General features: G+C 51.7%; 1 protein-coding gene across 3 annotated transcripts in view; it reads left to right on the forward strand.

Moving 5' to 3' along the window:
- The window catches only part of PI4KB (phosphatidylinositol 4-kinase beta), a 28066-nt gene extending 20209 nt beyond the window's left edge, over positions 1-7857 (forward strand). For all 3 annotated transcript variants that reach the window (XM_083166856.1, XM_083166855.1, XM_083166857.1), the window contains 9 exons: positions 1852-2079; positions 2280-2507; positions 2590-2699; positions 2785-2889; positions 4020-4143; positions 4269-4534; positions 5632-5764; positions 6040-6160; positions 6724-7857. In XM_083166856.1, coding sequence (XP_083022982.1) covers positions 1852-2079; positions 2280-2507; positions 2590-2699; positions 2785-2889; positions 4020-4143; positions 4269-4534; positions 5632-5764; positions 6040-6160; positions 6724-6905 — 1497 coding nt within the window. In that variant the 3' untranslated portion in view covers positions 6906-7857. The remainder of the gene's footprint in view (positions 1-1851; positions 2080-2279; positions 2508-2589; positions 2700-2784; positions 2890-4019; positions 4144-4268; positions 4535-5631; positions 5765-6039; positions 6161-6723) is intronic.
- The last annotated feature ends 4867 nt before the right edge of the window (positions 7858-12724 follow it).

Raw genomic sequence — 12724 nt, forward strand, 5'->3', positions numbered from 1 at the left:
TGGAGCAGAGGGCATGGTGTTAGTAATATGTGACACGTGTTTCGCTGGCAGCGGTAAACCCTTTCTTCTTCTCCAGCTGGGAAAGCCTCTGTCTGGGAACGGTGCAGAAATGCGACGTCTGATTTTTATTTTTTTACTTTCAGATTCTTTGCAAATATCAATAATAATGTATTTACGTACTCTAAACAGGTTGTGATGTCCACTCCCTGGGCTGGTGGGGGCAGCTGCTGCCTTTGTATCAGGGTATCGGCTGCTACAGTAAAGGAATTGTAATTATTATGTTAACCAGTGTTTCCTCCTACTGATTTCCTAGACCGAGAAGTTTGCTTGTGACATTACCAGCTAAGACAAAAATATGTTCGGGAGATTCCCCCCCTTCATATTACTTATGTGTCTGCTGACCATCATTAGTTGGGGTACACTGGTCTTGGAGGGCATGGATGGAAAGTGACAGAAGTATAGTAAATTGCGCAGACCTGGGGTGTGTGATGCATTACCACAGAAGTCACAAATTAGGGGTTTAGGGATGTCTGATGCATTGGTACAGATGTTTGGGTTAATGGGTGTGTGATGCATTGGTGTAGAAGTCACAGGTTAGGGGCTCTACTGGGTGTGTGATGCATTGGTGTAGAGGTCACAGGTGAGGGGCTACTGGGTGTGTGATGCATTGGTGTAGAAGTCACAGGTGAGGGGCTCTACTGGGTGTGTGATGCATTGGTGTAGAAGTCACAGGTGAGGGGCTCTACTGGGTGTGTGATGCATTGGTGTAGAAGTCACAGGTGAGGGGCTCTACTGGGTGTGTGATGCATTGGTGTAGAAGTCACAGGTGAGGGGCTCTACTGGGTGTGTGATGCATTGGTGTAGAAGTCACAGGTGAGGGGCATTACTGGGTGCGTGATGCATTGGTGTAGAGGTCACAGGTGAGGGGCTACTGGGTGTGTGATGCATTGGTGTAGAGGTCACAGGTGAGGGGCTACTGGGTGTGTGATGCATTGGTGTAGAAGTCACAGGTGAGGGGCTACTGGGTGTGTGATGCATTGGTGTAGAAGTCACAGGTGAGGGGCTACTGGGTGTGTGATGCATTGGTGTAGAAGTCACAGGTGAGGGGCTCTACTGGGTGTGTGATGCATTGGTGTAGAAGTCACAGGTGAGGGGCTCTACTGGGTGTGTGATGCATTGGTGTAGAAGTCACAGGTGAGGGGCATTACTGGGTGCGTGATGCATTGGTGTAGAAGTCACAGGTGAGGGGCATTACTGGGTGTGTGATGCATTGGTGTAGAAGTCACAGGTGAGGGGCTACTGGGTGTGTGATGCATTGGTGTAGAAGTCACAGGTGAGGGGCTCTACTGGGTGTGTGATGCATTGGTGTAGAAGTCACAGGTGAGGGGCTCTACTGGGTGTGTGATGCATTGGTGTAGAAGTCACAGGTGAGGGGCTCTACTGGGTGTGTGATGCATTGGTGTAGAAGTCACAGGTGAGGGGCTCTACTGGGTGTGTGATGCATTGGTGTAGAAATCACAGGTGAGGGGCTTAAGGAAGGAATTGCTGATGACTGAGTAATATATGGGGCTTGTCATTGTGGTAAGATGATGGAGAACCTTTGTGATGGGTGGGGTGGTCTTGTGAGCGACCCTGTCCCAGTTAGCAGCACTCATAAGGCTAGTGTATTTAAGGGGGTACAGACATTATCATGAAGGTAGGTGGGGTTCTATGTGCGCAGTCTGTGATCTTAGATGCCCCAAAGGACCTCCCCATACTGGCCAGTCACTTGGGTGAGGGGAATTAAGTGGTAGAAAGGGATTGAGCGGTTACCAATTGATAATATCTGGCTGTCTCTCTGCACCCCGGCAGCCTGTCCGGCTCGCTCCGGAAAGGGAGTTCATCAAGTCTCTTATGGCCATTGGGAAGAGGTTGGCCACCCTCCCCACCAAGGAGCAGAAGACCCAGCGGCTCATCTCCGAGCTGTCTCTGCTCAATCACAAGCTGCCCGCTCGCGTCTGGCTCCCTACGGCCGGCTTTGACCACCACGTTGTGCGAGTGCCTCACACCCAGGCTGTCGTGCTGAACTCCAAGGACAAGGTATGTAGTAAGGGTGGGTTATATCTCCTGGAGGGCATGATAATTTGTCCCCCAGGCTGCTGCTGGGCCTGGTGGTCAGTGTTATATCATGCCTTAGATATGTTTCATAGAAAGTGATTGGCCTCCATACTTGGCATATGTATATAACCCTAATATCATGTAATCCGGCCCCAGGATGACTAACGGGGTTCTCGTTCTAGGCTCCCTATCTCATCTATGTGGAGGTTTTGGAGTGTGAGAACTTTGAGACCTCCATAGTCCCAGCACGGATCCCCGAGAACCGGATCCGGAGCACCCGCTCTGTGGAGAACCTTCCGGAGTGCGGCATCACCCATGAGCAGAGAGCCAGCAGCTTCACCACCGTCCCCAACTATGACAATGATGATGAGGCCTGGTCTGTGGATGACATTGGGGAGCTGCAGGTGGAGGTGCGTCTCCGTGACGTTTGCTGCTTCTCCTGCTCCCGGAGTCCTTCCTCACATTTACCGCATGTTGTTCTTGTCCAAGCAGCTACCGGAGCTACACACCAACAGCTGTGATAACATCTCCCAGTTCTCTGTGGACAGCATCACCAGCCAGGAGAGCAAGGAGCCGGTCTTCATTGCAGCTGGGGACATCCGGTGAGGTCCTACTGCTGCTGAGAGCGTGTCTGTGGGTTGGCTTATGGTAGATGTGAGCACAGGATCATTGCCTTATATCTTACAGGCGTCGTCTCTCTGAACAGCTGGCGCACACGCCCACCACCTTCCGCAGAGATCCGGAGGATCCATCCGCTGTGGCCCTGAAGGAACCCTGGGAGGAGAAAGTCAGGTACGGATGCCTGCAGTACTGTCTGTGCATCATGCGTCCATTATTATTTACAGTTACATATATAGCGAAGAATCAGGGATAATCTAGGTAATTTAAGAAAGATGTAGAGGGAGGAGGGTCCTGCTTGCCAGCTTACATACTGTATATACATATAGTGGTGTCTATAGGGCCCACAGCAAATGCGATATATGGCTGTAGAGGTATAATGTGCACACAGCGTGCTCTAATGGTACACCACTGGCTTAGTGGCGGGACCGGCTCCACCCCTGGCTTAGTGGCGGGACCGGCTCCACCCCTGGCTTAGTGGCGGGACCGGCTCCACCCCTGGCTTAGTGGCGGGACCGGGCTCCACCCCTGGCTTAGTGGCGGGACCGGCTCCACCCCTGGCTTAGTGGCGGGACCGGCTCCACCCCTGGCTTAGTGGCGGGACCGGCTCCACCCCTGGCTTAGTGGCGGGACCGGCTCCACCCCTGGCTTAGTGGCGGGACCGGCTCCACCCCTGGCTTAGTGGCGGGACCGGCTCCACCCCTGGCTTAGTGGCGGGACCGGCTCCACCCCTGGCTTAGTGGCGGGACCGGCTCCACCCCTGGCTTAGTGGCGGGACCGGCTCCACCCCTGGCTTAGTGGCGGGACCGGCTCCACCCCTGGCTTAGTGGCGGGACCGGCTCCACCCCTGGCTTAGTGGCGGGACCGGCTCCACCCCTGGCTTAGTGGCGGGACCGGCTCCACCCCTGGCTTAGTGGCGGGACCGGCTCCACCCCCCGGCTTAGTCGTGTTAGTCATCAGTACGCCGAAATACCCATGGATAATTCTTAACCACACTGTTATGTGTCTTCCCATGGTGAGGACTCCCACAGGGAGCTGCCAGTCAATTGGCCGACTGGATATATATGCAGTGTAGAGGTGGCCACTCAGGGTATCTCTTATATGTACTGTAATAATGCATAATTTATATGACGTCAGAAGGTGAGGAGCCTATTGTAGGTAGCGTGGATGAGACCATGATATAAGCGCATGAGGGTCCTGCTCGTGAGCGCTTAGTGATAAGGGGAGGGTGACGCAGAGGGAGGGAGCTGTATATTTGTGCACTTGTGTTTTTCCCTCTACCCATATGTTGGATTAATTTGCAGGAGGATTCGGGAGGGCTCACCGTATGGCCACTTTCCCACATGGAAGCTTCTCTCTGTCATTGTGAAATGCGGAGACGACCTCAGACAAGAGCTACTGGCGTTCCAGGTTCTCAAACAGCTGCAGGTCAGTGTCCAGGGATGGGATGAGCGCCACATACTGTATGTGATGTGTTACTGCTGAGTGCCCTGTGATAGGTGGAGGGCCAGTGACGGGCACACAGTGACGGGTGCTGCCTCTTCCCCTCTTAGGCTATCTGGGAGACGGAGCGCGTTCCCCTGTGGATTAGACCATACAAGATCCTGGTGATCTCCGCGGACAGTGGTATAATTGAGCCGGTGGTGAATGCCGTGTCCATTCACCAGGTGAAGAAACAGTCCCAGCTGTTGCTGTTGGATTACTTCCTCCAAGAGCACGGCAGCTGCACCACAGAGGCGTTCCTCACTGCGCAGCGCAACTTTGTGCAGAGCTGTGCCGGATACTGTCTGGTCTGCTACTTGCTGCAGGTGAAGGACAGGTGAGTGGTCACTGAGTGCATGGTGGGTGGGAGAGCATTGTATAGAGATCAAGTAATAGAAGCGCGACATAACAGCTAGATGCTGTGGGGAGAGCGCTGTGTCAGTGCGTGACCAGCGGGAGAAAGCTGTGTCAGTGCAGGGCCAGGGAAGGAAGAGTTGTCAGTTCAGGACAGATGGGGGAGAGAGGAGTCAGGGGGAGAGATCTGTGTCAGTGAGGGACCAGAACGGAGAAAGCTGTGTAAGTGCGGAACCAGGGGAGGGAGAGCTGTGTCAGTCAAGGGCCAGGGGAGGGAGAGCTGTGTCAGTCAAGGGCCAGGGGAGGGAGAGCTGTGTCAGTCCAGGGCCAGGGGAGGAAGAGCTTTGTCAGTCCAGGGCCAGGGGAGGGAGAGCTGTGTCATTGCGGGGCCAGAGGGGAGAGTGCTGTGTCATTGCGGGGCCAGAGGGGAGAGTGCTGTGTCATTGCGGGGCCAGAGGGGAGAGTGCTGTGTCATTGCGGGGCCAGAGGGGAGAGACACGTGGCAGGAAGAAGTGGGCGGTGGCATGGGAGAGAGCGATAACTGGGGCAGTGTAGAGTAAAGTTAAGATAGATTACTGTGGATGTGCTGAGCCTGGAGGTTGCATGGTGTTGAATAAGCCGGGGCAGGTGTGGCAGGGCTATGGGATGTGTTGTCTGATAAGCTGGGGCAGGGCTGCGGGATGTGGTGTCGGATAAGCAGGGGCAGGTGTGGCCGGGCCACGGGATGTGGTGTCAGATAAGCAGTGGCCGGTGTGGCAGGGCCACGGTATGTGGTGTCGGATAGGCAGGGGCAGGTGTGGCAGGGCCACGGGATGTGGTGTCAGATAGGCAGGGGCCGGTGTGGCAGGGCCACGGTATGTGGTGTCGGATAAGCAGTGGCCGGTGTGGCAGGGCCACGGGATGTGGTGTCGGATAAGCAGTGGCCGGTGTGGCAGGGCCACGGTATGTGGTGTCGGATAGGCAGGGGCAGGTGTGGCAGGGCCACGGTATGTGGTGTCGGATAGGCTGGGGCAGGTGTGGCAGGGCCACAGGATGTGGGAGGTTTGCACGTGACAAATGACGGCTGCTGTATCTCTACAGACACAATGGTAACATCCTCCTGGACGCGGAGGGCCACATTATCCATATAGATTTTGGCTTCATTCTGTCAAGTTCACCCCGAAACCTGGGATTTGAAACCTCGGCCTTCAAGCTGACATCCGAGTTTGTTGATGTAAGTGGTTTCCCGGCTCCAGCCCCCCCCCCCCCCCCCCCCCCCCCCATGTGCATCTAATGGTCTCAGCTGTTGAGGTGGGAGGTTCTCACAGGGCCCCACCCTCTGTATTTTTTCATGTGTTGGCTGCTGGAGGAAAAGCCCATTGACAGCACGTGGAATAACCAATGTCCCCTATCCCCCCCCCCCCCCCCCCCCCCGATTTCCGCTGCCCCTCCCCCTGATCTCCTTTGCCACCCCACCACCCTAATCCTCTTCCTCTCTCCATCCGGCAGGTGATGGGGGGACTGAATGGAGACATGTTTAATTATTACAAGATGCTGATGCTCCAGGGCCTGATCGCCGCCCGCAAGCACATGGACCGTGTAGTGCAGATTGTGGAGATCATGCAGCAAGGTAGGTGCTCTCCATCTGCTCCACAACGACAGATGTGATTAAGAATAAGTGTTGTTTAAAATAATGTCGGACCACTGTCTAATTAAATCCTCTATTTGCAGGGATATGATGTCCCTGTGTGTTTTTGTATATTGCTGTCAGAGAAATCAATACATTTATGATGTGCACAACTCTTCTCCGGCGACACTGGGCTGCAGGCACCGATTGTAGGGTGTCAGGAACCAGTGCTCCGCGTGTGCAGATCGCCTGATTGGGGGTCTGCAGCTCCGTCCCCCAGCAATAGTTATATAAGGGTGAAACCCTGTGTAGGATTCCATGTCTTGTTGTTCTTCATCTGCAGATAATATAACTGGGATACATGCAGTTACTGTGTGCACAACACACAACCCATCCTTACATTTCTACATCTTAGTCCAAAACAATAGGACACGCTCCACCCACTCTGTAAGAACTCCGCCCATTTTTGGCCCTGTGAGTTGGGACAGGACGGTGTTACCGACTTCTGGAGGCTGGTTTTGTGATTCTGTTCTTTTCCTCTCTCCCCCTCATTTCCCCTTTTGCAGGTTCTCATCTGCCCTGTTTCCATGGATCCAGCACCATCCGAAACCTGAAGGAACGGTTCCATATGAACATGACTGAGGAACAGCTCCAGGTTCTGGTGGAGCAGATGGTGGATGGGAGTATGAGATCCATCACAACCAAACTGTATGATGGTTTCCAGTACTTGACCAATGGCATAATGTGAAGGCCGGTGACGGTGCCCATGGCAGTGCCCTTCCTGTCTGCTGGCCACTCCCCTGTACCAGACTTTTATTTTGTAGCACAGGGAGAAGAGAGTGGCCGGCCTGTCATCCTTTAGGCTGGATCGTACTGGGGAGGTCTGACCGGGGTGATGGAACATTAGAAGAGTCTAGAGACCACTATGCAGACAGTATTTCTACCCGAATCTACAGTGTTCTCCCATGCACCTCTGCACATCTCTTCCCGCAGGACTAACCATTATTGTTTCCACAAATGCTCTCTTTGCCTTATTAAGAAGAAAAAAATGCAGAACAGATTATCATCCTGTACACCCCCCCCCCCCCCCCCCCCCCCCCCAATCGTACGTTTACACCCCCACCCTCTGCTTTCTGTGTCACCTCATTCTCTCTTCCAGAAAACTGTGACATCCCCCAGGGTTGAGATATAAAATAATCATTGCTACATCTTCATTATGGTTCCTAAAATCTTGTTTTATTTGCTCTCCCCTGTCGCTGCTGTGGTCGGCAACTAATCGACAACTCCTTCGCTCCTAGCTACACCCTCCCGTGTCCATATCATGGCTGAGGATAGAATATTTTCCCAATTATTATACAATTAAGTTGATTTTTTTTTCTCATTATATTTAATGATTTTATCGAGGTAAAATCTGTTTTTTTCTGTCACTGGCGTGGTCCTGCCACAGCTGTGACTCATCTGTACGGTGTGAGCGATGGTCCCCTCGTGGTACAGGTTGAGCGCACTAATATACGTCTTTATAAGATAGGGTTGTTTGGAACCCACCGCCGGACAGAACCCCCCCATCCCCCCATCCCTCCATTCCACCGCTAGACCGGTCGCCATGCTTTGTTTATTTAGGGGAGGGAGGGATCTTTTTAAGAAACAGATAAGTCTTGAATGCTCTAATGTTTACTTTGTATTAAAACAAGATAATCCAGCGTTTTCCTGTCTTGTCAGTGTAGTGTGTACGGTAGCGTGTGTGCCCGGTATGTATGGGGGGGGTGGTGGTTGCCGGCGTAGCGTGTGTGCCCGGTATGTATTGGGTGGTGGCTGATGCGGGTACAATGAAACAAGCAGCTGATGGAAGATTTCTCTGCAGAAGTTAATGTGAACTCCCTGAATAAGGAGATCCTGTGTCCAGGACAGATGAGGACGGGCTGCATGCAGGGAATCACCCTTGGAAGATCCTGTTAGGAGAATCGATGTAGAAGGTGGAGACACTCAGCAAGGGATTATGCCGAGATAACAGAAGATTTGTCTGGTGCGGAACCTAGAGAGATATCTGATGTGCAGTCTTGGCTGAGGAACATATAGGTCTATGACTGCACTCAGAACATCCAAGAAGAACGGGATCTTCCTGGAGCTCTGGGTGGGGAGTGATCTGATTCATAAGGAATGGTATCACATGGAGAAGCCGCATGTGTCTGTCAGCCATATTACAGGAAGGCTGGGCCCCTGTAGAGGTTCCTTATGTCTGATAGAACTACTACTAGTATCCCCAACAGGTCATGTTTTCTGGATTTCTGTCTGTGGAAATTGGTACGATGTACAAGATTAATGAAATACAGAGAACAAAGACTTGTGCGCAACATTATAGGGATGTGAACTATGGGTAGGCTGCAATCGGGTGCTGAGAAGACTACAGAGCCTGTGTTAAGTGTGGGGAAATGGTTTTCCATTTGAATCTTTGTAAAGGTCCATGGTATCATCTATATTGACAGGCGATCCCTCTGCCCAATCATAGAACCGTGTGACTCCTCTCCCTATTGGGTGCAATATGCTATGGATCCCACAATGATGAAACCCTTTGAGGGGAAATATAATGGGCAATGGCAGAAGAACCAGGTTCTCCAGCCTCTCCCACCACTTCCTGTTTTAGTGCAGTGGTTCCCAAACTTTTTTGAATCGGGGCCCCCTGAAGTATCGGAATTTCTCCCACATCCAGCAGGGGACACTGCCTTTAAACCATGGGGGATTGGGATGTGGTCTAGAGGAGCCGGCACTTTAAGAAAATTTGACCCGCTGGCTACTTCCCCTCCAGACTGCAGTCTTTGGGAAGAAAGTGTCCGGAGGAGTCGGACCCCGGTCTCCCTCAAGACAGAAGATTTTTTTATTTATTTGTCGCAGTGTTTTTGGCTGCACAAGTCTCTTGGGAGACCCAGGTCGTCACTGCATGCAGTGAACCTCCTGGGCTCAGCCACCGGGGGAAGAACTGCTCCCGGGGACCCGCCGCTGCTGCATGCAGCATGTGTTGCGGGTCCATGGCATAACACACTTCCCCAGGGGCACAAGTGCAGTCTAGGCGTCTGTGTGGTGTCTGGCAGCCTTGCTAGCTGCCAGAATGGAAAGAGGCAGGCCGGGAGACCAGTTAGCTTACCCTGCTCAGTCGGGCGATGAAGTCACAGGAAGTGATGGACTACAGGACGGAGAGGGTAACAGGAAGCCGGAAGGGCAGTTTCCTGTATGGGATCTGTCAGCTGATGGAGGTGTCCTGTATAATACAGGGCGCAGGAAGCCCACACATTGCCTGTTTCTCAGTGGTGGCGGCAGCTCCCGGTAGCAGGGTCCCTGCGCACATAAAGCATAACATTCTCTCGCCCATACATCCAGGTTGGTGGTCTGGGGAGAAGTCTGGTGTGGGTGGAATCTGGGGAGGCTGCTTTCCCCCTGTTCTTTATTCAGGCTCAGGTTGTTTATTCACTTGAGGTGTGTTTGCAGGGTTGAGTGACTATTATGGCTGATAGAAGTACCTCAAAAGCGGCACAAAAATTGTATACCTGCAAAAAGTGTAAGGTGCAGTTTAAGCAGCATCTTAAGGTGTTACTGTTTTGGAGACCTGCTATGGTGCGCCCCAAGCTACAGGGTCACACCAGCAGTCATCTAAGCTCACAACCGTTCTTGCCAATTTAGCCGCTGAGCTGGCTGCCTCTCGTAGAGAAAGAGAAGTGTCGCAGGCTCAAGTTGATTCCCTCTCATCAGCTGAGCCTCCATGGGCCACGACTTTATTAAGGCCAGTGGACAGCTTAACCAGAGCTTTCCCCTCATCGTCTCAGGCTATCCCTTCATCTCCTAGGAGAAGGGGCCCTGCTGTGTTACTTCAGTCAGATGACGCAGAGGAAGGGGAAGTTTTATTGGAGGATGTTTATGAGCCTCTCATAGATGATTATGTGGAGGAAGATTCTCAGGGTATTAATGCCCTAATTAGAACGGTCAAACAGACATTGGAATTGTCGGATCCAGAAGTTCCGGTATCCATTTTTGGAAGGACCCCTAAACAGGTGTGTTTCCCGGAGTCTCCAGAATTGGATAAGTTGTTGTTAGAGGCCTGGCAGACACCAGAGAAAAAATTCCAGGTGTCCAAAAGGTTTAAGGTTTTTTATCCTTTTTTACAAGAGCAAGGAACAAATGGGAGTCTCCTCCTCCAGCAGGCACTTCTGTGTCTAGGTTATCCAAGCGTACAACTCTTCCTATTCCAGGAGCAGTGGCGCTTTAAGGAGGCTCCATACCGCAGGTTGAAAGCCATTCTTAAATCCATTTATTCGGCTTCTGGTTTTTTGTTGAGGCCTGCTTTAGCAGGGGTCTGGGTAAGCAAGGCCGTTGAAAGATGGGCGGCCGAGCTGGCAGCCGGTCTAAAAGGTAATAGGCCGAGAGCTAAATTAGTGCCCTTGGCTGAATATATCCAGGATACGGCCAGATATCTGGTAGGCTGCTACTGATACGGCGGCATTAGGGGCCAGGATTTCGGCATCTGCTCTTTTAGCTAGGCGTTCACTATGGCTCTGGTCCTGGCAGGCAGAGGCAAAAATCAAGAAGACAGTGGAGGCCTTACCATTCAATGGAGATGTATTGTTTGGGCCTGAATTGGATAAATTAATTTCCTCTACCTCCCCATGGCAGCCACTAATGGGTTAAGTCCCGAAGGGTAGTTCACTGGAAAGGAAACGCAAACAGAAGAACACTGCCCCTATATAAGCACCTCCTGCACAGGTATCCGTGTATTTTTTTTTTTCTTTCCAGGGTAGTGGACAGGCTTACCCTGAGTACTAGCCTTCTCCACTGCCTAGCGTTGTTGGGGGTCGAGGCCTAAGGATATGAGGTTGGAGGTACCCGCTGTCTAGTGCAGTTAGGGTTACCTGTGTCTGCTGGGTTTGGCTGGAAGTCAGGAGCTCTGTCCAGTGAGAGCAGCGCTGGTGAGTGTCCGGCGGGATAGCATGCGGGCGTCATGCAGCGTCTGGCTCCGGCGGGGTAGAGTCAGTGAGAGGTGCCCGTCGGGCGCTTGTGGCTGTGTGGAGAGTGATTGAATGCGGCGTGGCCCGGCGGCGTCTGACGTCAGATGACGCGGCGGGCAGGCGCCGGGGACGCACGTGTCACTAGGGCGCGCCGGGCCGTAATATAAACGCTATGAGCCGGGAATGGTGCCGGGAATCGGTGGCACCCAGGAGAATATCCATAGCTCCAAAAACCCAGCAGACCGGTAAGACTCCTGAGACAGCTGCTGCTGGAGGAGTATTATGCTGTTTTTTACTCATACTCATGTTGTGTGTATATATTGCTTCTAGCTCAAGGCTTTTAAGCATTGGTAAGCAGCATAATGGAGGATGAAAAAAGGCAGAAGATATCAGTGTAAGCCAGGATTTCAGAGTGTGCAAACAGTTAGAAGCATTTTCAGCAGGTGTTTATTATATTTATGCTGTTCTAGATCTGACACCAGCAAAGGGAAGGCGGATGTCAAAGCGAAGCATAAAAAGCATCACCCTTCTAAGTGTGCATTATGTGACAAGGTGTTATCGGACGAGTGCATGGGATCCACCTGTGAAAAATGTAAAACTGTCCAGCAGGGGACATTTCCACCTATAACGGAGCTTGTTAAAAACAGCCTTGGCTGATACGTTTGTCACAAAACAAGACTTAAAAAAAAGGTCTAATAAAAGAAGCAGGGCAGTACGTTCAAAAGAAAGTGGTAGAAAAAGAACAAAAGCAGCTAGGCTGGCAGTCAAGATTCTTCGTCGTCCGGAAACCATCGGGGGGGGGGGGTGTGTCGGACAATCTTAGACCTAAGAAAACTGAATTCCTATCTGATAGTAAAGAAGTTCAAAATGGAATCCCTAAGGACTATTCTACCCGACATAAGAAAAAGGGGCATTTTTAACAACTATAGATTTGCAAGATGCCTACTTACATGTTCCCATATTTCCGGGACACCACAAGTTTCTAAGGTTCTGCATAAGAGGAGAAGTGTATCAGTTTGTCACCCTTCCTTTCGGGTTGGCCACGTCACCCAGGACATTTACAAAAGTGTTGGTAGTCTTGATTGCCAATTTAAGACAACAGGGCATATCAGTGTGGCCCTACCTGGATGACATTCTGATTATGGCCCAGACAAGGCTACAGTCGGTGTAAGACACAATGAAAGTAATGCGGTACCTGGAGGATCACGGATGGATAATAAATCAGAAAAAGAGTCAAATACAACCGTCATGTGTAGTGAAGTATCTAGGAGTATCGATAGACACAACATCGATGACCATAAAATTGATAGAAGACCGAAAGAGGAAGCTGGTCAGCGAGGTAGTCAAGCTTCGGGACAAAAGAGGAGCAGCATCAGCAGACTTTATGAGAGTAATCGGGTTGATTTCGACAGCGTTGGATACTGTTCCGTGGGGCAGGTTCCACATGCGGGCCCTGCAAAATTGTTTCCTCACACAGTGGGATGGAGACGGGAAGAACAAAAGACAGTTCATCCGGTTATCAAAAGGAGCGAGGCAAGATCTAAGTTGGTGGTCTTGCTTACAAAGGTTAGAGCAA

This window comes from Crinia signifera, chromosome 12 (genome assembly GCF_055691185.1).
Source record: "Crinia signifera chromosome 12, ASM5569118v1, whole genome shotgun sequence".
Lineage (NCBI taxonomy): Eukaryota > Metazoa > Chordata > Amphibia > Anura > Myobatrachidae > Crinia > Crinia signifera.